At 33.5% G+C, this 27,508-nt stretch overlaps 1 protein-coding gene across 1 annotated transcript in view; it reads right to left on the bottom strand.

Moving 5' to 3' along the window:
- The window catches only part of LOC142317979 (uncharacterized), a 62,550-nt gene that overhangs the window by 27,214 nt on the left and 7,828 nt on the right, over positions 1 to 27,508 (bottom strand). Inside the window, exon 2 of the mRNA XM_075354513.1 lies at positions 1,460 to 1,585. Coding sequence (XP_075210628.1) covers positions 1,460 to 1,585 — 126 coding nt within the window. The remainder of the gene's footprint in view (positions 1 to 1,459; positions 1,586 to 27,508) is intronic.

Raw genomic sequence — 27,508 nt, forward strand, 5'->3', positions numbered from 1 at the left:
TAAACTATTATTTAGTTTAGAAGATAATTTGGAAATAGTTGAAAAAATTAATACTGAAGATGAATATATATATATATATATATATATATATATATATATATATATATAAACGTGAATTCAGCCTTATAAACCTGCAAACAGAATTTGATTGAGACACTTTTATTAAAATTAAGTTTGTATCCAAAGATAAGATATGATAAATTAATAATTATTGTAATGCTTTTTCATTATTGACTGAACAAATATTTGTTACAAATAAAAAATCCATAAAAACATTTTGAATATTTTTAGAAGTTTAAAATTTGTTTTATTAATTTTTATTTTAAACAAACAATTTTTACACAATGTAAAAAGCTAATAGTTACTATATAAATTGTGAATAGTTAAAGAATTTATAAAAGTTATCACTGAGAATGAGCTTAGGCCTGAAAGCATATTGAAGTAAGAAATTAGAGGCAAGAGTGTTTCTCTAATTCCGTGCTTTGCAGAGGCTGAAAGAATATTATATCGTACATATAGACATTTATGTACAGAGAGAAAAAAATGGACTATAAAAAGTTTAACCTGCTAAATAATTAATATATATGAGTTCACAAATGAACTGCATAGAATCCAAAATTTACATGCAAGGACATAACAAAAAACAATACAGTAAGATGGCGATTTTCAAGATATCTGACAAACTACACTGCTTAAATCCTAATTAAGAAATTAAAAAAAAAATAAACTATTTGGAAAAAAAAATCTTCACTTCAACCGGAAATTTTTTATTTATGTTTATTTTTCAATCGACCTTTTTCCAATTCATTTAGCAAAAATATATATGATACTTATAAAGGATGAGTGAAGATAGACTTGCTAAGAAAATTTCCAACATCGTCAACGTAAGTAAATTAAAGTCGATTTGAATGAAAGAAACACAAGATGACCTGCAACGACTCAACATAATACAGCGGGACACCATTTTTTTAAATGTCCAACAAGCTGGACTGCTTAAATCCAGACAAGGAAACTAAAAAAAAAAACTAGTATATTATTTGAAAAATTTGAACCATTCATACCAATCTGTGCTTAAATAGGTATTTTTCTTATCAATCTTTATTATACTGGGTTTTTAAACTACAGTTTTGGAATTCATTTAACAAAACCATATATATATACTGGCCTTTGTAAAAGTAATTTTCTACATTCTACACACTGTATTTGTTGCACCATATTACTAAATCTTTCTTTCCTTACATTGTACATATGCTCTAAATTTCTTCTTAATTTTACTGAAATGTTTACTTTTATTTTTTGTTTTTTTTTTTTTTTACTTGTTACTCATTAAATATAGAATGATATGTGCACTGTATACCACAAATCTTTTTTAAATTACCCTTTTCAATTATCCAGATTTGGCCTTGCAAGGTCCATCTGGATAATTGGTGTGCCATTATATACAAAATCTAACACTTACCATTTCATTTTCAACTTTTAAATTTTCTGATTTAACTAGGTTGGTGTCTTCAATTGATAGGGATTGTTTTTCATTATCACTACTCATAATGTCAAGCTCCTCTTTTAGTTCTACTAAATTTATTTGCTGTAATAAAAAAACAATAAATTAATGCTAAAAGTAATTATGTTCATGATTTATTGTAAAATTTATAAAATAAAAAAAAATTATTTATATAATTCACTTACCACACACATAAATAGTGCAGCCACATAATAATAATTATTATTATTATTAGTTGCCTTTAATGTGCCAAGTTTTATTCCAGAAAATGTTTCTTTTGCTAAATTTTATCAAAAATGCTGCTATTCACAAATTGTAAGGTGGTATTGTTTTTTACAAATTGTAATCTTTTACAATCAATTTGTTAATCTGTTGCTGTAATTCTTATGATTTAGTTTTTTCTAATCTTACTGACGGTATCAATATTGCTTTTGTTGAAATTTTTTATCATGAACATGAGAGAAAACATTAAATAAAATTTTGAAATTCTAATCTTATTTTTCATAAATACTTACCAGATAATAAAAATATTAATTCTGTAATATTCAGCATTTATCATACGAGTCTGATTGCAAATAATATTTATTTTTTATATCATCACATAAGTATGAAACTTGTGTGGAGCATGGAAATGGAATTTTATAACATATGAAAAATGTCATGCCTGACCAAGATTTGATATGGATCATGATATAGGAATTTTTGCTGATGAATCGTAACTATGTATTAATAATATTGTTGACTAAAAAATACCAAAAATACTTATGCAAAAATGTAATTATCAAAGCAGTCCTCTAATGAACTTATTATCGCAATTATTAATAAGAAAACACCATACGCTTCAAACACAATATAAATCTATTTTAAAATTAAATAAAAATTAAATTCATTCAATGTGTGATAAGGAGGGTAAAATGATGTTGAAGTGGGAAGTTAAATGAGATGTCTTGGGTTTGACGAATAAACATATAGAGCGTAGAAGTAGTTGGGAAAGGAAAGAAGACAATAGTTCCAAATGTTGTCAACGATTATATTTTTATAGACCGAGTTGATAAGGTGGATCAAATGCTGAGAGCATATCCATTCAAAAGAAAAAGACAAAACGGGCGATATAAAAGCAGTTCTGCCAACTTTTCAATATCACTGTATTCAATGCTCATAGTTTACATAAGAAAAGTGGTGAGACGTACAATCCTCTTCAATTCAGACAGAAAATTGTTGAAATTCATCATAGTCATTTCCAAAAAAGGTAGGCCCTCTGAGAAGATTCTGTAATTCTCTCTCTGTGTTTAACTTATAATTTCAATTTTTTCAAATAAATCTTCACTTCAATAGGGATTTTTTTTTTATCGATCTTAATTTTACTGGTTTTTTTAATTTAACTTTTTTCAATTCATTTAGCAAAAAGATATATGTATTATAATTTATTAAAGTAAATTTTTACCCAATTATCCAGATCTGGCCTTGCAAAGGTTCATCTGGACAATTGGTGTTTTCACTGTATGCAGAATCTAATATCCTTACTTACCACTTCATTTTTAACTTCTAAATTTTCTGTCTTATTCAAGTCGGTGTCTTCAATTGCTAAATGATCTTTTTCGATATCAAGTAGTTCCTCTTTCAGCTGTAGTAAATCTTGCTGTAATAAAAAACAAAAAAATGAAACATATTAACAATATTGTTGATACTCATCTACCAAAAATATTTATAAAAAATGTAATATTTGAAGCAGTTCTGTACTGAGAATTTACACAATTATTAATGAGAAAAACTTCCATAAGCTTCAAAAACAACATGGATCTACCTTATTATTAAGATATATTTAAGAACAAAATATTTGTAACACTCTAAGTCGAGATTTATTTTTTAATTATACTGTTAAAGTTGAGGAATCTTTATGTAATCATTCCAAAGTTTTTTTAAAATAAGCTAACAAAAACAATGATAAATCTATTTTAGGTGGCCACGAAGGCGGAGCGAATGTTCTCAACACTGATGAGGCTATTGGCCAATGTCGGAGGTCCCAGGGCATCTAAACGCAGGATATTAGCGTCTACGGTAGTGTTGGATATATAGCCGATACTACTGCTATCACATAGAATATTGTATGTGATGGCGGTAAGGTGGGAGGCCTTCAGACTGAACAGCAAGTATAGGAAGTTGGCAATCAGGGTAGCCCAATTATATAGGACAGTTTCCTTGGATGCTTCACTAGTGGTGGTGTGAATGCCACCATTTGACCTCATAGCCAAGGAAAAAAGGGATAGGGTCACAGAAGGCAAGGACCCGTATGTTTATTGAATAGCAGGAGGTGGAAGAAGTCGAGTCGAGTTGTGGACGGAACCGAGTGCAGACGTGTTTCCTACTCCGCGATATTTTACTTTTTGATTGGGTTTTTTGGATTTTTTACTGGGTACGGACATCGGAAATTATAGTGGTATGGTTAATGGACACAAGTGCAAAGTTTTTTGAGTTTCGGTTTTTTTTTTTTTTTGAAAATACAAAATTTTGAGGAAAGTGTAGAGAACTTTTATTGCTACTGCCCTTTTGGACAACGGTTAAGAACCGAAGGGGTGTGGGATTGTAAGTAAATACAACTACACGGACAGAGTGAGTCAAAATGTACTTTGAATAAGGTTTTTTTTTTTAAGTGTTCAAGTATATACATTTAACTTATATAGAGACAAATTTTGCAAGTCAAGCTTGTTCGTGACATCATTGAAATACAAGTAAACAAGGACTTGTAAAATTTTCAGAAGTTTTACTGTGTACTAGTAGAAATTTTTCGAAGTGTTTGCGATACATTACACGGGCAAACTTCTATCCTCCATATCTCCTATAGTTTTTATCATAGAACCAAAATTCCCAAATATCTATCCGAAACCAAAGATTTCTGACCTTCTGACCGCCCCTCATATTTTGACCCCCCCAAAATTTTTGACCCCGGATTTGGACACATACATTTTACTTCCCCCCCAAATTTTTTGGGGGGCACCCGCCCGTGTGGGGTATCATAGGACTCGGAATCAACCCCCGATTTCGAATTTGAAGCTCGCTTCCAATAGAAGATAAGGCCTCTCCAGAGGCTGGGCCCTCGAGGGGAACTGCCGGAAGGAGGGATAGTGTTTCTGAAGTCTCAGAAGACATGGACATTACAGGATTAAATCAAGGAAAAGCAAAGTGGAAGAAAGTAGAGGGGAGAACCGCCAAGCGGCCGAGAGCAGGCTCATCAGAAGAAGAGGAGGCCCCCCTTAATTTGAAGGAGGTTACGTACAGGCTGGGTAATGCACTATTACAGCTTAGGCAACTAACTGGCAAGGCCAGTGTAACGGCAATCAAGGCTCATGAGAGGGAGCTGACAGAAATTTATAAAGGTTTACGAATAAATGATGAGACTCCAGACACAGTTGACCAAAGTACGCAAACCGAAAGTCATAGCAGGAACGAGATGCAAGATATTCTAGATGTAGAGCTGACAGATGAACAACTGATAGACAATTACCCACACGATGGTCAACCTGGGTAATGAACAGGTTGACCCAGGAGAAAGATCTAAGACCAGGAGATGACAGCTGTTTTTTCATCGATTTGAATGGATTAAAGCCATCCAGCCGGTATGCTGGGACAGCACCTGGGACAATGATCTTACAAGACTCCACCATCCTTGAAGATGGAAAGATCACAAATACCGGAATTAGGTACACGGTAATGTATGACTCTAGAGAAGGAGATAAGATAATGGCCTCTCATATTATATAGGCCTTACGAAGAGCTGTAGGTAAGCTGGAGTCAGCTGTCTTTGTGGTTCCCAGTGGTCCAGCGGGCATCATAGTGAGAAAAATAGTAATATACATGATGAGGAAGGGTAAGACCTTGCCGAGGATGTTACTCCCCAGCCTGAGCGAACAAGGGAGGGCAAGGTCGAGGTCGGTATCAACAAGAAGGGGAACCCCCCCCCGGTCATTGAAAGTAAAACGGTTGTAGTAAGGGCCCCCGGTAAATCTTATGCCGATCTGTTGAAAACCATGAAAGAAAAGGTTAAGGTTGAGGAGGCCGGCAAAATACTCAATTAAACAGGGAAGGGATCAACAACTAGAGGTCTGAATTAGTGGGGCGCAGAAGGCGGGGGAGTTTTCCTCCCTGCTGAAGAACAGAGCAGAGGATCTCCAGGTGGATATAAGAACAAGAGGAGACCGCAGAACAGTCGTTCATGTAAAAGACATGCTAGGCGACACTACTGAGCGAGAGGTCAGGGAAGCGGTAGAGAAGGTACTAGGACAAGGAGAAAACTTTCAGGTCACATCACTAAGGGAGGCATTTGGAAACACAAAAAATGCCACGGTAGTCACAAGTCAAAGGAATGCAACGAAATTAATTGCAGCAAGGCTGAGAGTAGGGTGGGTGAGTTGCAGGGCCTACATCCGGACGGATATAGAGAAATGTTATCGATGTTGGGATGTCGGTCACAGCAGAAGAGAGTGCAGAGGCCAGGACTGTTCAAACCTCTGCTTCAACTGTGGTAAACCCGGCCATGTAATTAAAGATTGCAAGGAGGCAACCATATGCCTGGACTGTGGAGCCACTTCACATAGGACCGGGAACCCGTGCTGTAACAAAGGTCATGACTAAAGTAATACTAGTTAATAATAACAGGAGCCTACTCTCTAGTGATTTGAGCATAGAAATAGCAGCTAGATACGAAGCGGACTTCCTGGTGGCCACCGAACCTAATGTGTATTTGGCGGCCAGAGAACAGTGGCTGACCGATGGGAATGGTGATGTGGCAATTAGAAAGATCGTTGGAAATGTGGATTATGATCTGTATGGTAGAGGTGACGGACTCATTGCTGTTGAAGTAAGCGATAAGATTATAATAGGTGTATATATCAGCCCTAACTGCAGCAGGGAATCTCTTAAGAACAATGTCCAACATAATTAAGACTCCTTAAGACTCCTTGACCTCCAACAAGTCATTATACGAGCTCGGAAGAGAATTGTAGTCCTTGGAGACTTTAACTGCAGGACTGTTCTAGCTGGAGCGGTCTCCTCGAACGCTAGAGGAAAACTCCTGGAGGAATTGCTGGCAGCGACAGGAATGACATTATTAATGACGGAACAGCCACCTACCAAGCAAGAGCGCATCAATCGGTCCTGGATTTAGTTATAATTGATGGAAGGATGCGCACTGATGCAGCTGATTTCATGGTTCTTAATGACGAAACAGCCAGCGATCACAGAGCCATCTTTGTTAACTTCAGAGAGAAACGGCCAGAAATAAGACAGATAAATAACAATATCAGACTGTCTGATCAACAGATATATAGAGTGGCTAATAATGCGGCAAATAGAATTAGAAATAGTACTCAGATAACACCTGAAATATTCCAAAATATAGTTAAAGAAGAGATGGTGAACATACCGAGGAGAAATAATATTAAACATAATATGGTCTACTGGTGGTCCAGGGAGATAGAGGAACAGCGTAGAATTATGCAAAGACACAAGAGGACGGCCCAGAGGTGCGAGCTAGAGTTGGTTCGGAAATAGGATGTAACATTGCGACAGAGCAATATAGGCAAGCGAGAAAGACGCTTAACTTCCTCATAAAGCAGGCCAAAAGAAGGAAATGGTTAGAACTATGCGAGGAGTTGAATGCTGATCCGTGGGGAAAGGCTTTCAAAATAGTAACCAAGCGTCTTGGGAGACAAGCTCCGACACTGAATGAAGAAACGGCTGCGTTGCAGATCAGAAAGTTATTCCCCAGAACGGAGGAGCAATATAATAGAGAGGTGATAGAATGCCAGGGAGGAAGATTTACACAAAAAGAGGTCATGGAAGCTATAAATAAATTAAAAAATAAGAAAAGCCCCGGCCCAGATGGCATCCCAGCGACCATCATTAAGATGATAGCTAGAATTGTACCTTGGGAAATAGTCGATGTAGCCAGCTACGGCCTACAAAATAGAAGCTTCCCTGAATGCTGGAAGGAAGCAAGAACAGTCTTCCTCCCAAAGGCAGGACAAATTCAAGAGAACACAGCATATAGACCGATTACGCTCATAAATAATATGGGAAAAGTAGTTGAAAGGTTGTTAGAAAATAGACTTAGAGAGGAAAAACAATGTCTACATCCGGAACAATACGGATTTAGAAAGGGACGGTCCACGGTGACCGGAGTTGAGAAGGTAAAAAACTGGGCATTAAATTGCAGAAGCGGTACATGGAGGACTAGAAAAATCCCCATGATCATAATGCTTGATGTTAGAAACACATTTGGTACGGTCTCCTGGACAGCCATCATTGAGGCGCTTCAAGCCATGTAAATAAGTAAATACTTAGTAAACCAGATAGATCACTATCTGCAAAATAGGTTCATAGAGGTCAAAACCCTAGAAAGGAAAGCCATATTTCAGGTATTCGGAGGGGTGCCGCAGGGATCTGTCCTTGGCCCAACCTTATGGAATATTTTCTATGATAAAATCTTCAGGCTGACCTACCCCGAAGGGGTATCGATAGTAGGATACGCGGATGATATCGCAATATTAGTAGAAGAGAGAGATATTAATGAACTGGAGAACAAGGCAAACCAAGCACTTAGAACAATAGATGAATGGATGGAGGATAACAAATTAGAAATAGCTCCTAATAAATCCTGTTGCCTGGTCCTCTCGGGTAGAAGACCATTAAGAAGTGTGAATCTAAATATCAGAGGACAGAGAATCGATGAAGTAAAAGAAACAAAATACTTGGGGGTACTTCTGGACAAAAGTTTAAGGTTCAGCAAGCATATTGATATGATTTGTGGGAGAGTTACTCCTGCTGTAAAGGGATTAAGAGGATTATTTCAAAACCACGGCACACCTAAAATGGTTATTCGAAGATTGATAACCGCGGCTATCACTTCGGCGGTACTGTATGCGGCTCCCAAATGGGGGGCGGCAATGAACATACAACGAAATAAAAAGAAATTGAGAAGTGTCCATAGACTGGCATTGCTGCGTGTAGCTGCTAGTTACTGTACGGTATCGTATTACGCGCTGTGCGTACTGACCGGGGTCCTACCCATAGACCTTCAGATAAAAGCCAGAACCCTCAGACACAGCGGTATGTCGAAAGAAGAGATGGAAGGGATTATAGAACAAGAATGGCAAAAAGAGTGGGCAGGGTCCAGAGTGGGAGAATGGACCAGACGCCTAATCCCTAATATTAAAACCTGGAATAACAATAGACTCGGAGATGTCAATTTTTACATGACACAATTAATGTCGGGGCACGGCTCTTTCGGTCAGTATCTGTATAGGATCGGGAAGAGAGCCACCCCGCAGTGCATCTATTGTCCAGAGAACGACGATGCCGAACATACGTTGTTCATATGTCCAAGATTTTAACAGAGGTCAAATAGTAATTAATGGTCTTACACCAGAAAATCTTATAAACCGGTTGGGGTACAACAATGAGAACTGGGAATGGTTCCGCAGGTTCGCCGGGGAGGTCCTGCGGGCCAAAGAGGATGAAGACAGAAGAATGGGAGTATAAACAGTAGGGTAGGGCGGACAGTCACTCCATGGAGGGCCTGTACGCCTTGGTGTGCGGGTACCTGAGAAGGGGGTGAACTCCAGGGGAGTTTGAGTTTGGGTTAAAATAAAAGACCAAGTCCCGGTCGGCGGGGTCGTCCCTGCGGGAGCCTAGGCTCTTTGTGGGGTCAGCGCTGTCGATTAGAGGCCAAAGGCGTAAAGACCGAGTCCCGGTTCCCTGCTGAGGCGCTGGGGGACGGCATAGCCGGACCTTGGCTCTAAAGCGGGGGATTAGAGGCAGGCAATGTAAAACAAAAGATCCGAGACCGGGGAGGCCAACCTGCCGTGCCGGACGTATAGCCGGCGGGTGGGGGACGCCTCCTTTGAGAGTAAAAGGACACTCTCCCCGACTGAGTATACTTAATTGGATATCCGATCGGGGAGAGTAGGAAAAAAAAGGAGGTGGAAGAATCCAAAAGGACATTAGAGCTATATTTTGTTCCCAGAAGTAGCTGCTGTATTGGTCAATAGACCAAGGGTCATTTGGGGTCTACGTCTGCAGGATTGGAAGGAGGTGTACAGATCAATGTCAGTATTGTGAAGAAAGTAACACATTGGAGCACATCTTTTTCATGTGTCCTAGGTGGAAGGAAGAATTGGCATGTGATGGTTTGGACTCGCTTAGAGGTCATGCAGTTGATGCTCTTGTTCGGTGAGAGTTGGACCATGTGTTCACAGTGGTTTCTGGTGGAGCGCTCCACCAGAAACTACTAAAGGAAGAACATGAGGTGAGCAGCAAAGATGTCAGTTGAGGGTAGTGCTGGGCACCAGTCTTTGGGGGCAGATGACAGGTGTGCCTCGACACTGCCATCAGCAATGGCTCCCATGAAATGCATTCCTGCCATCTAAGGCTAGCATAGCTGTATGGAGTTAAGAATCTACTTGTATAGTAAATATTGAGTTGTAAATATCATGTGAATGTGGTGTGTAAATATTTTCATGAATGTGAGGTGTACCTGTGATGCACGTAGTGCTGAAGTTGAGCCTTTACAGCAGTTCCAGTACCACATTGCCTGAGGGAATGGGCTTTTAGCGAGTCCACTGCAGTAGGCGGTGAACCTCACACCCAGTATGTACAGGCTGCTGAGCGTTTGGTTTAGGCATGTTTTCCCACTTCCGATGTAAAACAAAAAAAAAACACTATTTTCTATTTTATTATGTACTTATGATTTTGCATTCATGGGTCTCATGCCTGTCTATTAAATTAAATATAAATAAATAAATTAAAAAATTTACCTCTTGCAAAAATTTAAAAACTTACCAAATACAATTACCCAGCATTTGCTTGAGAATAAAAATGGAAAATTAGGCCTTAACAACAAAGACAATTGCAAAAATATACGAAGTACTTCAAAAAATTATTAAACTGCCATGAACCAGTAAGATTTCATTTCCAAAATCCAACATGAACTAATTATGCAGACACCACCCATCTGCACAGATTACAGTGACAGGCCTTAACTGTCCATTTCACGACTCTAACAACATGACATCTATTACATTGATTGTGTCTAGCGGGTCAGTTACTGCTGCACACTTCTCATACTACGTGGCCGATATGATGTTATACCATCAGGTAGTTTACCTAGTTTGATTAGTTTCAGCTATTTTCCATACATCGAGAAAATATTCTATGTTGAGAATGGATGTACAGTAATAATCATTATAATAGCTGAACAAGAACTTTACGATGAGTGAAGTTAGCATTGTAGATAGTTTATGAATTAGATAGTATGCAAACAATGAAGATATTGGATTTTAAAGTTTAATGATAAGAAAATTAGAATTTATTTTGCAAAAGCAGCAAAATTTATTTGTTCTGAATGAATACATAAAAATGTTAAAAACATCTATTCATATGTTAAAAACAGCTGCTGGGTTGTGTATGAGATTTTTCACTCATTTTCTTATTTCGGCATGCCAGCAATCTGTTAATTTTTTCAAATTAAAAATCTTTTTGGGGAAATTAAAATTAATTTAATATATATTCTTAGAATTAAGCTTCACTTTAACAAAGCAGTACTTGCTGATAATACTTCCTATCTCTATCTATACTATTATATAAAGAGGCAGAGGGTTTTCGTTTGTTTGGGATAAACAAAAAAACTCCTTAATCACTTTCAACCAAATTTTTACCCACATTTCTCAGCATAACTGAGAAGGTTTTTAGATATGTTTTCAATCTCAAAAAAAAAAATGAGTATATATCTGTAGTAGTGGAGATTTTCCGCTTGAAGCACAATCTTTAATGAACAGTGAGTCATCACTGTGTGAGGTGAGGTTGAACTGAATGCATCATATCAGTCGACTGAAAATATTACAAAAATAATGAGTAATATTAAATTTTGAACAATTTCTTTCTGTTTAACAATAATGACCTTCCCTTGGGGTATGCATGTGAGGCTAGAGTGGTGAGGTATACGAACACCTCATGGGAGGCTAGCCCAATCATTACTATGAACTATTAACAAACGGGGTGCCCCTGGACAACTTTTTTGGAGGTGCTCTTATATCAGAAAACAATCATCCGATTTTGAAAATTCAAACTGGGAATATATATATAGTTTGTCTGTTTGCTCATGCATCATGTGAGAGGAAGCTGACTGATTACTTTCAAATTTCAGAATACATATGTGTTACCCCAGAGAAGGTTTTAAGCCATTAACCGAGGCCGTAGCTCCCTTGAACATTGAGATATTAAAAATTTCATTATTTCTTCACTCCCAAGATGGGTGAAGTTGTGAATTAAAGAAATTCATTAAGGAAAAGATAGATTTATTCTTCTACTTCATTAATGAATATTTCTGCCGCCATTGGAAAGAAATAAGTTATGAATTTTTCATTGTCAAAGGCGTGTGTACTTTAGTTACTATAGTTCCTATTACCTATATTTCATAATTTAGTTTCTTTTTCAGGGTTCTGTCCAACCTCATCATGTATGTCCATCATGTAATATCCAATAATTATAAATACTTACATGACCTGGATAAAATTCCTCCTCTTCTTCTGCCTTTACAGTGTGTACATCATTAATTTTAAGATTAATCCGAGGTGGAATGTCGTCATTTAATGAGATCTCAGATTTCTATAAAAATAAGATGAAAAAACCTTACAAAAATGTTGAAATTAATTAATATTCAATAAAATATCTTTTTTTATTCTGACAAACTTAAATATACCATTGTAAATTTAAAAAAAAGGTCTTTCAACCCATCAAAGACAGAAAAGAAGACACAAATTATTTAACCCCTTCATAGTTTTTGATGAAATAACTCATCAAATAACTACCCTGATAAAAATTTCCTTTGACGAAATAATTCGTCATCCACTATTTTGCTGAAAAGTGCCACTGATGAATTATGAATTGACCCATTTTATTGTGTTTGTTGATGGGTTACTGTAACATATGTGAGTCTAGTTCCATTTTTACTCTAATTTATTGCTGAAGCGATAGTATCATATTGTTTCTCTATTCTATATGTCCTAACAATGTATATTCATTATTCGGGTTATTTTTTACAAATAAATTAGTTGACATTCTTTATGTCAAGCAGACTAATCTTTATGTCAAAGATTTATTTTTAAAAAAATAACTACTAAACCAGTTTTTGAGGTTTCACCTGTGGGAACAGACTGATAATTATGAGATGCTTTTGTTTGTAGCTGTATATATGCTATCAGGAATTACCTGAAAGCCACAAACTGAAAGTTATTACACAAACAATCTCCTTTTTACAACTCTTGGATTTGGAAATGTTTTAGCCCAAAGAATCAAACTTTTATTGTATTTCCTCAATTTTACTCATGATGAAAATAATACATATAAATCTCCAAAAAATAAAATCGATTATTGTCTTGTTAAAAAATTCAGAGGTGTATATACACCAGAAAAAATTTTAGCAGATGATGAAAGTTTACTGGAAAGATAGGCTAAATTTCATTCACTTTATTAGAATAAAATGAGCACACTTTGATATTAAGACATTTCAGAGCCAGAAACTGGATATATGAAAATAAAATTTGATAGCATATGTAGATGCAGGCACACAAATTGTAAAAACTCCTAATCATGGCTACACCACTAATATTGTCATTACTCTTTTTGAAACTGGTAACCAACTAGTGAACACGAACGTACACTTAAATGAGGATGATATGTATGACATGTAAACAATGCCTAGTCTTGTACACTCAGGCGTAACATTCCTGTGAAATATGGTTTATTGAACCCCAACAATCAAAGTCTATACGTATCCATGGTTTAGATTTCAATTATCAATAAAAGCAACTAAACTTTACTAGGATTTGAACTTTACAACCTTTTGACTTCAAAAATCAGCTGTTACAGCAGTGTTACTTAACTGCCTATTTGCAACTCAACAAATATTAGTAACAAAATATATATATATACATATATATATATATATACCAACCTTTGTAAAACTGATTATAAAAGCAAATGTCTATATAATGTATCTTTTGTACTATATTACTATCTCTTTTCTCTTACACTGTACATTGTATTTTCATTTTTTCAAATTTCTTCTTAATTTAACTGAAACACATTTACTTTTTATTTTTTTACTTATAGTATTACCCATTAAAAATAGAATCACACAACCTTTTTTAAATTACCCTTTTCAATTATCCAGATTTGGCCTTGAAATGTCCATCTGGATAATTGGTGTGCCACTGTATATAAAATCTAACACTTACCACTTCATTTTCAACTTTTAAATTTTCTGGTTTAACTAAGTTAAACTCTTCAATTGTTAGAGATATTTTTTGATTATTCATAATTTCAAGCAGTTCCTCCTCTTTCAGTTGTACTGAATCTATTTTCTGTAATAAAAACAATAAATAAATGCTACAAAGTAAATATGTTTATGATTTATTGTACAATTTATAAAAGTAAAATAAATTGTATATGTAATTCGCTTATCATACACAAACAGCGCAGCAACAGTTAAATTATTATTAGTATTAGGTGACTTTACACTGCCAGGTTTTGTATGGAAAACCTAAGAAATGTTTCTTTTGCTAAATATTAAAAATGCTGTTACTCACCATATAAATGGGTGTTGAAAACAACACTACTTTACAAGATGATGTTGTTTTTTACAAATTGTAAGCTTCTGCAATCAAATAATTTGTTAAACTGTTCGAGTAATTCTCATGATTTAGTTTTTCTAATCTTACTGACAGTGGTGTTAATATTGCTTACGGTGAAATTTTTTATCATGATAAATATAATTTATCACGATCATCAGAGATAATGTTACCTAAGATTTTTAAATCTAATTTTATTTCTCATAAATACTTAACATATTATAAAAATATATCTTATAATAGTCAGAATTTACTAAATAAGAATATATGATTACATTTTCTCATAAAAATTGATTGTAAACAATATTAATTTTTTTTATATATTGTTTTATTGGAATATAAGCATGAAGCTAGTGCATGGAACATGGAAATGTCACTTTATAGTGTATGAAAAATGTCACACCTAAGCAGGATTTGATATTGATCATGGATATAAATTTATTAATAAGAAGAGAGTTCTATAAGCTAAAAAAAAAATATAAATCTACTTTAAAATTAAATAAAAATGAAATTCATACAGCGATAAAGAGGAAAAAATAATGCTGAAGTGGCAAGATAAACGACATATTTTCTGTTTGACAACGAAATTCAAATTAGACTGTGTAGAAGTAGTATGGAAAGGAAAGAAGGCGATGGTTCCAAATGTTGTCAAAGGGTTATTAAATATGTATATATATAAATGCTGTAATTGTATATGTTGAAGCCAAAATGAGAAGTTAATAATTCGCACTGTACTAAAATAACAACTGATTTACCTTCTATCTGTAATAAATTTTTGAACTTCAAAATTGTTTAAATTTGTTCAAAATTTGTTGTATTAAATAATTTAGAACTGAAAATATAAATGTAAATTTTAAATTAAATATGATAATTAAAGTAAACAATACCTCAGTTGACCAGGCCGTTTAATTTCTAGTAGTATTGCAAATTATTTTTTATTATAATTATCGAAAGGCTGCTATTATTAGGGTTTGGGTCATAATTCAAACATTAACTGTTTAAAGTTCGTTATCAAATGTAATTCTGAAGGGTATACGAAACAAAAAAGTTACTACAGGGGTTTTAACTCGTTTTATTTCTATCGCGATTTTTCCGTCCTTCCAACTTTCATTGCTCATAAATAAAATAAAAAAGAGTTGATGATAACTGATTTTCGCCATTATTTCCGCAAAACATTACATTAAAATCACGTATCGTTTCCTATTTAAAAAAAGAAATTGATTGAATATGACGGATCCAAGACAGCTGACAAAATATTTCAAACTCATCACAACTACGAAGATCCATCTTTATTTCTACCTTCTAATATTCCACCACGGTTTCAAAATAAAAACTAGTTTCCAAACTTTAATTTTACTCCGTACGGAAATGTCATCAGGCTAAGGAAAATAAAAACCGTTGAAGATAGAAAAGGAACGTAAACTAAACACTATATATGCTTGCAAAACTTATGTTACAAACTTCTTTCATTATGGCTGTTGAAAATAACAATTTTCTACGCTTCACTTTGTGTAATACTGAACGTATTTTAATGTATTAACCTAATTCTCTCGTAGATCTGTATTCCCGTTTGACAGAACGACCTTTAAATAACGGAATTATTTTCATACCGGATTTAGAATTGCACGAAAAAAGTAACTGTAGTTAAATTGTCTGTATGGAATGGCCTCTGATTTTCATTAAATCTGATACATAATCTAGCTTTATTTAAGACGTAAGTTACGAGTTATAAAACAAATCTGTCGTCAGAAACCCCTTTCACCCTAATTAAATCCCTCATAATTCACATAGTTCCCGCACACAATATTTCGTTATTTCGCACTACACGCGTGTAATATACAGGTAAACGTGAAAGATCAAAATTTAAGAATGTCGACCGATTTTTCTCTAGTGAATGTAGACACATACCAAATACCTCGGGTTAAACATTTAAATATTTACTAACATTATGATACATTCGGAATTTCACCGGTATATGTGGACAAACACAAATAAGCTGTGGCGGGGATTGAAACGATAACTAAAAATTAAAATAGAAAATTACCCGATAGCGATCTCTAAGGTTAACAGATTTCGAAATATCCTGGTAAAAAAAAAGGCTGTACTAAAAAAAGTAATAACCTACACTCGCTTAGCTCGCTAACCTGGTTTAATTAACGTTAAATATAATTGTTGCAATTAAAAACGGTTGTTTGAGACCCAACTCGGTGTGGAACTACCGCAAAATAGAATTAGATTTAAGGGACAAAATTATTGAATTGTTTTGTTTTTCACCTGAAAAAAGCAATAAAATAGTTCCGAGAACCGTATCTTAAGTATTTATTCTGGTATTAAATCTGGTATGAAATTCAATAAATTGGGGTAAACCCCTGTATTTTTGGTAAGACCTCCGATAACTTTGATAAATGAATAATAAACCGGTAAAACTTTTAAAGCATTGTATTCTGAAGAAGAAAAGAAACATTGTTGTTAGTTGAATCGAACAAAGAAAAACCTTTTCACTTCTCTTTCACCAGTCGTAAATCGGAAACAAAGAATTTCAGGTATATTTTTATATTACATTTCTCCGTTATTTGCACGTGTAGAAAAGTTTATAATAGATCCGGCAGAACAATATGTACACTCTTTGAAAATAACAAGCAATTTTTACGGGGCTATTATCCTTTATATAACGGTACGGAATTTAATAGCAGTATAACTAAAAATTAAAGCAGGTATACAAAATTAAAATATATTTTACAAACACAAATTCCACCGCCTACGTGAAAGATTTCGTCTACGCTAATTGAACATATTAGAATCATTAATAACAGACAAGAAGTTAAAAACGAAAGTATTAAAAATAATAAAATATACAGTTATTGCTTAGCATTTATTCTGTTACAAATTAACACAGTTTAAAATATTTTACGGTCATAACCCAAATCCATCATTAGAAGCAGATATACAGCTTGTACGAACGTGTAAAGGAAACTAATGAATTCAACTAAATTAAAAATTCAAAAAATTTAAAATTCAAAAATTTAAAATTCAACTAAAAACTAAATATAAATAAAGATTTACTGGATGTCCCACCTGACGTTTATATAATATAAAGACTGTCCAAAAACGAAGTAAAGCAAAAAATAAATTCGATAATTCACTGAAAAACAGCAGATATAGAAGCACGACAACAAGTAAAATACATTTAACGACCCCGAAAGGTTAAACCAAATACAACAGAAAAATCCTCCAATACAGAAAATAATCTGCATTTAAATTCTCTTGCAGAACCTTCGTATTCCTAAAAGAAATCCATCTCGAGCAGCTGAAATAAGAGGTATAACTATTAATTCGGAAACGTCTCGACAGAATTAGATTTAACCAAATTAGAGGCCTCTTACCGTACATTTTTTCATTATAACAGATTTGGTATTAAATCGTTTATAAAATCTGAATAATATTTACGAATACGTATTAAATTGTTTTCATTATATCCGATTGTATAATGTAAGTGAAAATTGTCGTAAGTATAGACGGAAGTAATTGTTTTAAAATTATTAATCGTATGAAAACGTTAAGTACGAGATAAAAGAGGTATTGTTAACGGTCTCGGTTCGACTGTTGAATTCTTTACTAGCAATTTAGATGCATATGGTTGAGAAAAATATGAAAAATTGTTATAACATTTTATTGAGAATTCTGAAGTGCCTGACCGCAATCGAACCCGGGACCTTCGGATAAAAGGGCGAGATGCTACCACTCGCGCCACGGAGGCCGGTAACCTTCGCTTAATATTCACGCATTTTTTTTTACTAGAGGGTTTTTTATTTACGAATTTTGATAATAATATAACATAATTCCAAGTCTAACCTGAAATCGAACCCAGAATTATTTACTGTACAAAAAGAACGGAATTCTGACGAACTTCAGACCCAACGTCACCCTCACTGTTTTAAAAATATGTACGAGTAAGAGATTCCTCCATTTTTTAATTACGCAACAAACTTCGAAACTTAACAAAATATTTTTTTATCGCGGATTTATTATTTTGATTTCATCGACCGATAAAATGTACGATATGAGTATTTTTTTCACAGAAAATTTACTTCATTGGAAATTGTTAGGTCAATTGACACCCTTAACTAACAGCCGACACATATAATACGTATTACAATTGAAATAGGAAATAATTTTTTCTACTACCGTTCTGGTTGACAAAAAAGATGTACATTTCATTTTACATTCTCAGATTAAATGTATCGCGTAACCGACTTATATCCGAAACGTTTTGGTTCCAAATGCCGTTAATTTTTTACGTACGAAAATATTTATATACTTAACCGTCATATTATTAAAAAAAAATTTAAGTTTGGGCATGAGCCTTTAGGCGTTAAACGAAAAAATAAATATCGAAATTGCATAATGTAAAAAAAGAAAAACGTTAAACAAGGTAACCAAGTCGGTTTTCCGTTTCTTATATATTCACATAAGAAATTTTATTATGTTGCATTCTTTTACAGATTTAATATTTTTCAAAAATGTTACCTTGCAGCTTACGTAAACGGATAGATTAAAAAAAAGTATTCAAACCGTTACATACAGGTAAAATAAAATAGAAATACTAAACGACAATCGAAGTCGCCTGAATTTCCATCCGGTTGGCTCCATTCACGTATAAAAAAAGGAAACATTAAATATTCAAATTATTTATATTTAACAAGACCTGCTTGCAACAGATCGAGTAAGAAGACGCCAAAAAAAAGTCATATGCATCGGGCCCCGTAAAAAAAAATTACTATCGATGGAGACGGATCATAATTTTGAAAGTTTGATTCGCTTTTTGTAAAACGCCTAAAAAAATTTTAGATTTTCAAATTACTTTCCTATAATCTTAATTGTTTATAATGGAACAACCTGAGGGTGTAAATGCAGGAAAACGTTTTTGCGAGAGCTAATTGAACGGCAGTCGATCGACCGGTTGTTCTAATAAGCATTTATCCAACACCGTATGTAGTTTTCAATTTTGAAATTATCGCTAACATCTAAGAATTTTATTACGACCAAAATAACGAATGAAATCATTTTATATATATAAAAATAAAAAATACGGTGCCAAGCATTCTGTTAAAAAATTTAATTTCATTACTTTACTTGTTGAAAAGATATTTAATTCGCAATAACCAAAATCACGATTAAATATTTCTATCAAAATTTATAACTTTGAAATCAATATCTACGTTACGTTCAGTCGATTATCCGGTTCTTAATAGTAATTTTAAGGGAATTATGTATATATAGGAATATTTTTATTTTAATGTTTTAAGAAATAGTTAATTTTTAGCATGCGATAGAATGGAGGCGCATTTTAATTACTAGCGTATTTTATTCGACTTTGGTGGTTTTCAGCTTTCAATTAAAAAAAAAATACATTTATTTTAACAATAAATTTGAAGTAACTTTCAGTTATAATAAATTCTTACGCGATACAGTGCAATAAATAGCTAAAAAAAATGAACACAAGCTGGGAATCGAACCGAAATCCCGGTATCTAACCCTCTGATGAAATACTTACGTTTTTAATTTATAACTCCTGCGCGATCGTTTACTTACGCGTTATTGTTTAGATGACTTACGGGCTGTTGAAGAAGACAAACTTACGCCTGAAATCGACTTATACACGGTATGAAAGATAGGAATACTAGAACGATGTAAATAAGGAGAATAGTTAAATATAACATTTACTTTGCAAATAAAAATTATTGAAAAATCAATTTCTCTTAAATAGAGTAATGAAGAAGATTACAATTAATTTCGACTTAATATTAAGGATAATCCTCATACTCAAATTAGCCGAAGCTAAAATAGAAGCTATTCACTGTTAACGAAAAAATTGATAATATCCAGTCAAGAGAATTAAAAGAAAAGGAGCCGCTAATTACCTTTCAAGTGAAACACTTTATTCTTATTTATATAGTTTAAAAAAAAAACAATACTTTCAACGTATAAATAAATAAATTTTGTAAATGTCCAGAGAAAAAGTTCTTAGTAACCATTTCAATGTTAAGCTTTAAATTAAGCTATCCGAACAAAAAAAAAAGTAAAACCTAAGAACGTTCAAGTACACCTATCAAAAAAAAAAAAAATCCTAACCACCTCAAAACCCAATTAAGCCACCGGAAACAAAATACTCTACAAGTAATCCATATCTAAAATAACAAAATTTAAAAAAAACCAGAAGAATAAAAACCCAAAAACCATATATAAATCAAACCAAAGTAAAAATATAAAGAACTCACTACATCCAAAAACAGACAAAAAATAAATAAATATAAAAAAATTAACCTAAAATCAAAAGGCAAAACAAAAAAAAATCATCCTCAAATAATCAAACATAAAAAACCAACAAATAAACAAAAAAATATAAAAAAGAGAAATATTCAGATATAAACTATAAGAAAAATTAATATAAGGGGAAAAAAGAATTAGAAGAAAACAAATAATAAATTAAACGTAAATTATAAATAAAAGTAACCCCCGTCCACCCGCCACCCCAAAAAAATAAATATTTAAAAAAAATCTAAAATAAAATCCCTTGAATAAAACCCAGAAAAAAAGGAAATCCACATAAACAAACTAAAGAAACAAAAAATGCTTAACTAAGCCTCCTATAAATCGGATATCTTGACTACCTAAAAAACAATGAATAAAAATAATACCGGAACACAAAAAAAGTAATGATTTAAACACAGCGTGAATTAATAAATGAATAAAACAAAGAGATGAAGACCCAAGAGAAAGAATAAAAAATATAAATCCCAACCGTCTAAGAGTAGAAAAAGCAATAATCTTCCTCAAATCATTTTCTAAACGAGCGGCACAAGTATCGCAAAAATAAATAAAATAATTAAATCGAATAATTAAATAAACACCAGAAGTCACCAAAGTAGAAGAACGAACTAAAGAAAGAAACAGGGGTAGGAGCTGCCGTCGCCGAAGGCAACACAAAAGGGAAACCGAGCGCTTTTAGTAAAAGAAGGAAATAAAACCAAATAAACCAAATTAATAAAATCACCGTCAAAAAAATATAATGAAAAGAACCAAAATTAATAATTAAACCGATACACAAAATTAAAAATACATCACCTGCACGATTTATTAATAATAATAAAGTAATAAGACCAGAATATAAAGAAACTCTATTTTGATAATAAATAACTAAACAATAAAAAATTAACCCGAGACCATCTCAGCCTAATAATAAACAAATAAAATCAGGTATTAAAATAAAAAAACCGTACTTAGAATAAATAAAACAACCAAATAATAAAACCGAACTAAATTTAAATCACCAAGACTATAAAATAAAACACAACTTCTAATTAAAAATACAAGACATAAAAAACAAGAAATTCAATCAAAAAAAAACATAGAAAAAGAATTAAAAAAAACCACTCAAAAAAAAACGAATCATATTCAAACAAATAAATACCAAAGAAAAAAAAAAGATTGTAACAGAAAAACATAGCCTATCCTCAAAAAGATCTTTGACATCACAAATCAAAATTTTAAATTCAAATAAATAAGCAAAATTAGAAAAAACAAATCAAATATTATATAAAAAAATAAGGAAACAATGAAGAAGCAAAACATAAAATTCACGAACATAACAAGAATTTAATTAAAATTAAATCACCGGAATAAAGACCGTGCTGAGTTAAAGAAAAAATTATTACTTTATAACAAGCAGGAAAAATAAAAAAATAAAATAAAATCTTCATCTTAAAATAGAAATAATTAAACTAATCTCAGAAAATAAATTCAATCTAGGAGGACAAGAAGACGCAAAACAAAAATAAAAAAAAAACTAAGTAAAGGTAAATAATTAAGCAATCCCTTAACGAGAAAGAATCTTCGTCTTCCCGATCGATCGTAAATAACCCCGACATATGTAAATAACAAAAGCAGGAGCGACCATAAAACAGGATGAACCGATTAATCCCAAACCAGTTATAGTAAATAACCAGACTTATGTGACAAACAGACGAATAAGCAACAAGAACCTTTAAATCTCTTTGAATTATACAAAATATTCTAACGACCAAATAAACAAATACTAACAAAAAAATAACCGTAATTAAATATAAAAAAATAAATATAACCTAATCGACGAATAAACCCATACCCCCCAACTTTAATATTACACCGGCTAAAATTATAGAACCTGAAGTAGGGGCCTCTACATGAGCCCGTAAATACCCCGACTAAACCTAAAGCCAAAACAAAGAATTCAAAATAGATAAAAATAATCTTAAAAGCTAACAATTTAAACCATCAAAATTAGAACTTAAAGCTACCCCTAACTTTAAATCAATTTAATATAAAAAAACAAGGGTTCAAAATATAAGAAAATAAACTTAAAAGCTAACAATTTATAGCATCAAAACCAGACCGTAAAGCTACCCCTTATGCTAATTCAATAACAAAAAAATCAAGAATCCAAAATAGATGAAAATATACCCGGAAAACTTAATAAAATATTCTCAATTTAAATCCAAAAGATTAACTCTTATAATAATAAATTTGTTTTTAAGAAACCAAATATAAATATTTAAATAAGCGCATGTAATTATCTTATTAAACTGAAACTTAAAATTAAAGTTAAACCATGAGGGTTTTTTTTGTATAAAAAAAAATTGGTAAGAATTGACTCAACGCTTGGAGTCAAACCAAAACCGTCATGTTAGTAGGTTGTTTGATCCAGCAAATTGATTTTTTTGTGCCTCGTAATAAATTTAAAACAGAAAAATTCAATTAAAAAAATTAATGGTAAATATTTTTTAAATGTTACGAAGAAAATTTAAACACGGTGAATAATTATTTATTTTTTTAAATTAATGAGTGTAAATTCGGGCTATTAACATTTTTAATTTAATAAATTATTTGAATACATACATAGAAAAAGAAAACATCTGCAGATTATTGTTTCAAAAATTGTAAAAAAAATTAAAAAAGTAATTACTCACCTTAATCAGTAATATCTCGACAAAAAGAAGTAAACTGGATGACGTTCCCTCGAGTCAGTAACAGTCTTACAAATTGAGTCTACGAACACACGTAGTACACTTTCCCGTACACTTATACAGCACAACTGCGGGACACACATATTTCTCTGTCATCCCCCACTATGGCAACGAATGTCACGACATCTTTACCGTTACTTTTAAACAACAAAATTATACACATGGAAATGTTAAACGATATGCGATATCAATTGTAAATATTTCATTTCCTTTTCCCACGGCCGACCGTGAAATTGCGATTTTTACTTCCTTATACGAAGTAAAAGAAGTATTGTGATCGCCAAAATTTTCGGTTTTCAAATTTTAACAGAAATATTCATTTTGACCATCCTTGAATCCATTTTGACTAGTTCGGCGTGACGTCTGTACCGACGTAAAATATCTATCTCGCATAACTCAAAAACTATTAGCCGCAGGATCTTGAAACATTGGTTTAGGACTGTTGTAACATCTAATTTTGCACCTCCCTTTTTGATTACAATCGACTGGACCAAAAGTGTCCAAAAAAGCCCAAAATCCTCAAAAAATTAGATTTTGAGCTTTTTCTTAACTGCAGTAATCAGCTTTAAGAGCATAATTAAGAGCGTTTCAATGATATATCTTAAACGGTACTTATTTTCACCGGTTCCAGAATTATAGCCAAATAAAATTTTAATTAATGAAATTTTTGGGTCGTTCAAGGGGAAGACACATCGGTTCGAATCCGACTTCATTACCTTTTTTTTTAACTTAAGTATATTGATATATTAATAATTATTAACCTCTGATTGTAAAAAAAATGTTAACTTTTCTAACTATTTTTTAAAATTTAAATATATTGATTTATTAATAACTAGCAGATCCGGCAATGCTTCGCTATTGCTAGATTTGAGTATATATATATATATATATATATATACACACATAGATTTAATGAACACAATTGAAAGTTTGATAAAACATTAACTAAATGAACATTACGGACTTCGCAAAAGGTAATTTTTCCCTGTTACCCTTTCTCCCTTTCCCCTTTCCTCCTTGTCACAATTTTTCTTTCCCCATTTCATTCCCCTTTCAATTACTTTCCTCTCTCTCTTTCCCATATTTCCCCTTCCTCTTTCCTTTTTTCTCCTTTCCCGTTTCCTTTTCTCCGTTTTCTTTTTCTCCATTTCCCTTTTTAGATTTTTCCCTTTCTTCCTCTTTCTCCGCGCGTGAATCGGTCCAGTAGTTTTTTTAGTCTACAGCGGACACACATATCGGAAACATTGAAATGGAATCGTAAAATATTTAGTACAGCGCGTGTTGCGTTTACGTCCAACAGATAGCGCTGTTTTTAAAAAAAAAACATGTTTTTACCTAAAACAAGTGTGAAATTTTAGGTATATAAAAACACGCGCGTATTCGAATGCAACGTCGTGTCAAAATTTCAAAGCGATCGGTGAAGAACTTTCGGAGTTTTAAGATTTTGAACAAACTAACATTTACATTTTTATTTATATATATTATTAATCTCTGATCGTATAAAATGCGTATATGTAATTTAGTAGGCGTACAAGGAAGTTATGTGGTGTCCGCATCAAATTTTTTTTTAAAAAGAATAATACGTACTTCAAGTCATTTCCTTTTCTTAGCCGGCCTCCTTGGCGCGAGCGGTAGCGTCTCGGCCTTTCATCCGGAGGTCCCGAGTTCGAATCCCGGTCAGACATGGCATTTTATAAATCATTCATCTCAACCTTTGAAGCGATACCTAAGGGTGGTCCCGGAGGTTAAACAAAACGAAACGGAAAAGTAATTTCCTTTTAAACATCTGTCTTACCTAAATGTAAATGTTTTTATCTTGTGCAGATTAAACTTTTTAAGTACGTTTGTTTTTTATTTTATCTTATACTCCCTTTAACGTATTTTTTGCTGTAAATAATAAAATAAAGAACTACGATTTGTCTATGTAAGAAAGTATTTTCGTTATTTTGAAAAACTTTGTTAACAAGGAAATTTACTTGTGTTTTTATGTATTCTACCATTTTGGAACTTTAAAAGTTAAATTATTAATTTAACGCGTGTTTTATTATGTACATGGAATAATACTTTTTAGGTAAATGTTTATTTTTGTTTCTTCTCTTACAAATATTCATATAAAAAAGTTTAAACCACACGCACTACGCGCATGTATTTGTATATAAAATTAAATTTTATTGTGTTTTTTTTTTACTTCGTAAAAATGGTATAATTAGATAAGAAAATATCAGTTATTGACGTAACTAACTTTATCGATAAGATGGTACGCCTAAATATTAATTTATCTATCTTTACCTGGTCCACTTGTACAACGTTTCTCGTTGTTCTTAAAATATCGCAAAACTGGAACAAAGCACAACATAACGCGACTAACAAAGACGCTTTTACAACATAACCAAACGTAAACGGAAAACAACTAACCGACTAATCTATATTTCGATTGCGGTATAGCCCAAATACACAGCATTTTATTATTAACAGAAAGAACGGGTTTTTTCTGAGAAAAAAATTACAAACAGTGTGGAAAAAACATTCGTTTACGGTTTCGTATAATTTTTACTAGAGTCCTGATAAACGGACGTTGGCACTAAAAGTGTTAATAAATATATTTGGCTGCCCGAGATTAAAATATAGGCTAAGAAATAAATAAATATATTTTATTACTTTATTAGTAAAATTGAGTTTTTTAATCTGTTATCGTTAATGAAATAAGTGCAGCTTAGTCGTGCATGATACTCGATTTGTATGCACCAGCTTAGCCTATTTGTACTACGACCTCGTAAATAAAAAATAAAAAAATAAATTATAAATTCTATTTTAGTATATAAGGAAAAAACACGAATAATCAGTAAGCGAATAACATTTTAAAAACAAAAGATCCTTTTGCAAAGTGCGTTTTTAATGAAGAGAAACGTTTTCCCACGCGAGGGATTTACGTTTGTTTATATGTGACTTTTAATTTATCGGGTCGTTCGCTAACCTCATGGACTCTTCGAAACAGCTGATCATCGTACTTGGCAACTGGCTATTGTGTCACTACCTGGATTGACTGACTGACTATGGAATGGAATGGAATGCAAAGTTGGCAGAAGTTTATTACTCCCTACTCCATCGCAGAACCTGGACAGAGTCCCTTGCTGCTGGATCATTCTAATCGGGCTTGTTTTTAAAAGGGTTATTTTTTTTTTAATCTCGGATCTAATTTTTCAAGTTTTGTCTATTATTATTTTAGTGAATTTACGACGGATTTTATTGCATTCCAATCCGTTGTTAAACCAGCGTTATCGAACCCATTTCATGGGCCGACCGCGGAAGGCTAGGCTTATAAAGCCTGTCCCCCCGACGTAATTCCCCTTCAGACCGTCCACTGAAGTCCTTTCGGTGCTAACTCTTTAATAGGCTAGCAGGAATACGCCACAACGGGGCACTACCTGTAAGGAGGGAGCAATGCGTCTCCTTTTCCGGAGGAGTCGCAATTGCTAGGTTATTTTATCTTACTGTAAGTTTTGAAATAGGAGAGGTTGTGTAGAAGCTCTTCATCCGCTTCTGGTATGGCTGCCCTTCAGGACGCATCTCTGCTGGGCTCTGTTCCGGACTCCAGTCCGTGATGTTGAGGCGAGTGGTTGGTCTTCCTTCTTCTTCTCCCTCTTCTTCTTCCGAAGACCTCTTCGTTCTTCTTTGGCCTGCACTTTCCAAGAATTGGTAGTAACCGAAGTTACATACCATTAACCTTGGAATGCCCGAAGCCCCGAAGGGCTGAACGGGGGAAAGTGCAGGTTTCTTCGTTCTTCTGTGCTGTCAGTGGCTGCTGGGCAGGTCGCTGCTGGACTTGCGACTGCTGGGCTGATGGCTGCTGGGCTCGTTCCCTCTTTCTTCTTTCTTGAAAGGAAAGGAAGGTAATAGGGAACTTACAAATGGTGATACCTATTCGCGATCGCGGTTTTGGAGCGGCGATTTTCTGGAAAGAAGTAAACAGAAATTATTCACTCCACGTAATTATTAACCTTCAGACACACGTGTGTCTGAGAAGGGGTTGGGGGGACCGCGTGGCCGCAGTGAAGAAACCATTTGTTTTTGTGGTGGCTGTTGGTATCTTGGCTGTTGGAAATTGCTGTAATCACGGAATGTCGGGGCTTGTGGCCATTAAGGCCACAAGCCCCGACAAGGCCCTGGGTGTCGACGGGATCAGCGCCCGTGCATTCCGGAACATACCGGCCTCCGTGATTACAGCAATTTCGGTGATATTCACGTCCATTTTGTACGTTGGA

This window comes from Lycorma delicatula, chromosome 1, assembly GCF_047948215.1.
Source record: "Lycorma delicatula isolate Av1 chromosome 1, ASM4794821v1, whole genome shotgun sequence".
NCBI classification, from domain to species: Eukaryota; Metazoa; Arthropoda; class Insecta; order Hemiptera; family Fulgoridae; genus Lycorma; species Lycorma delicatula.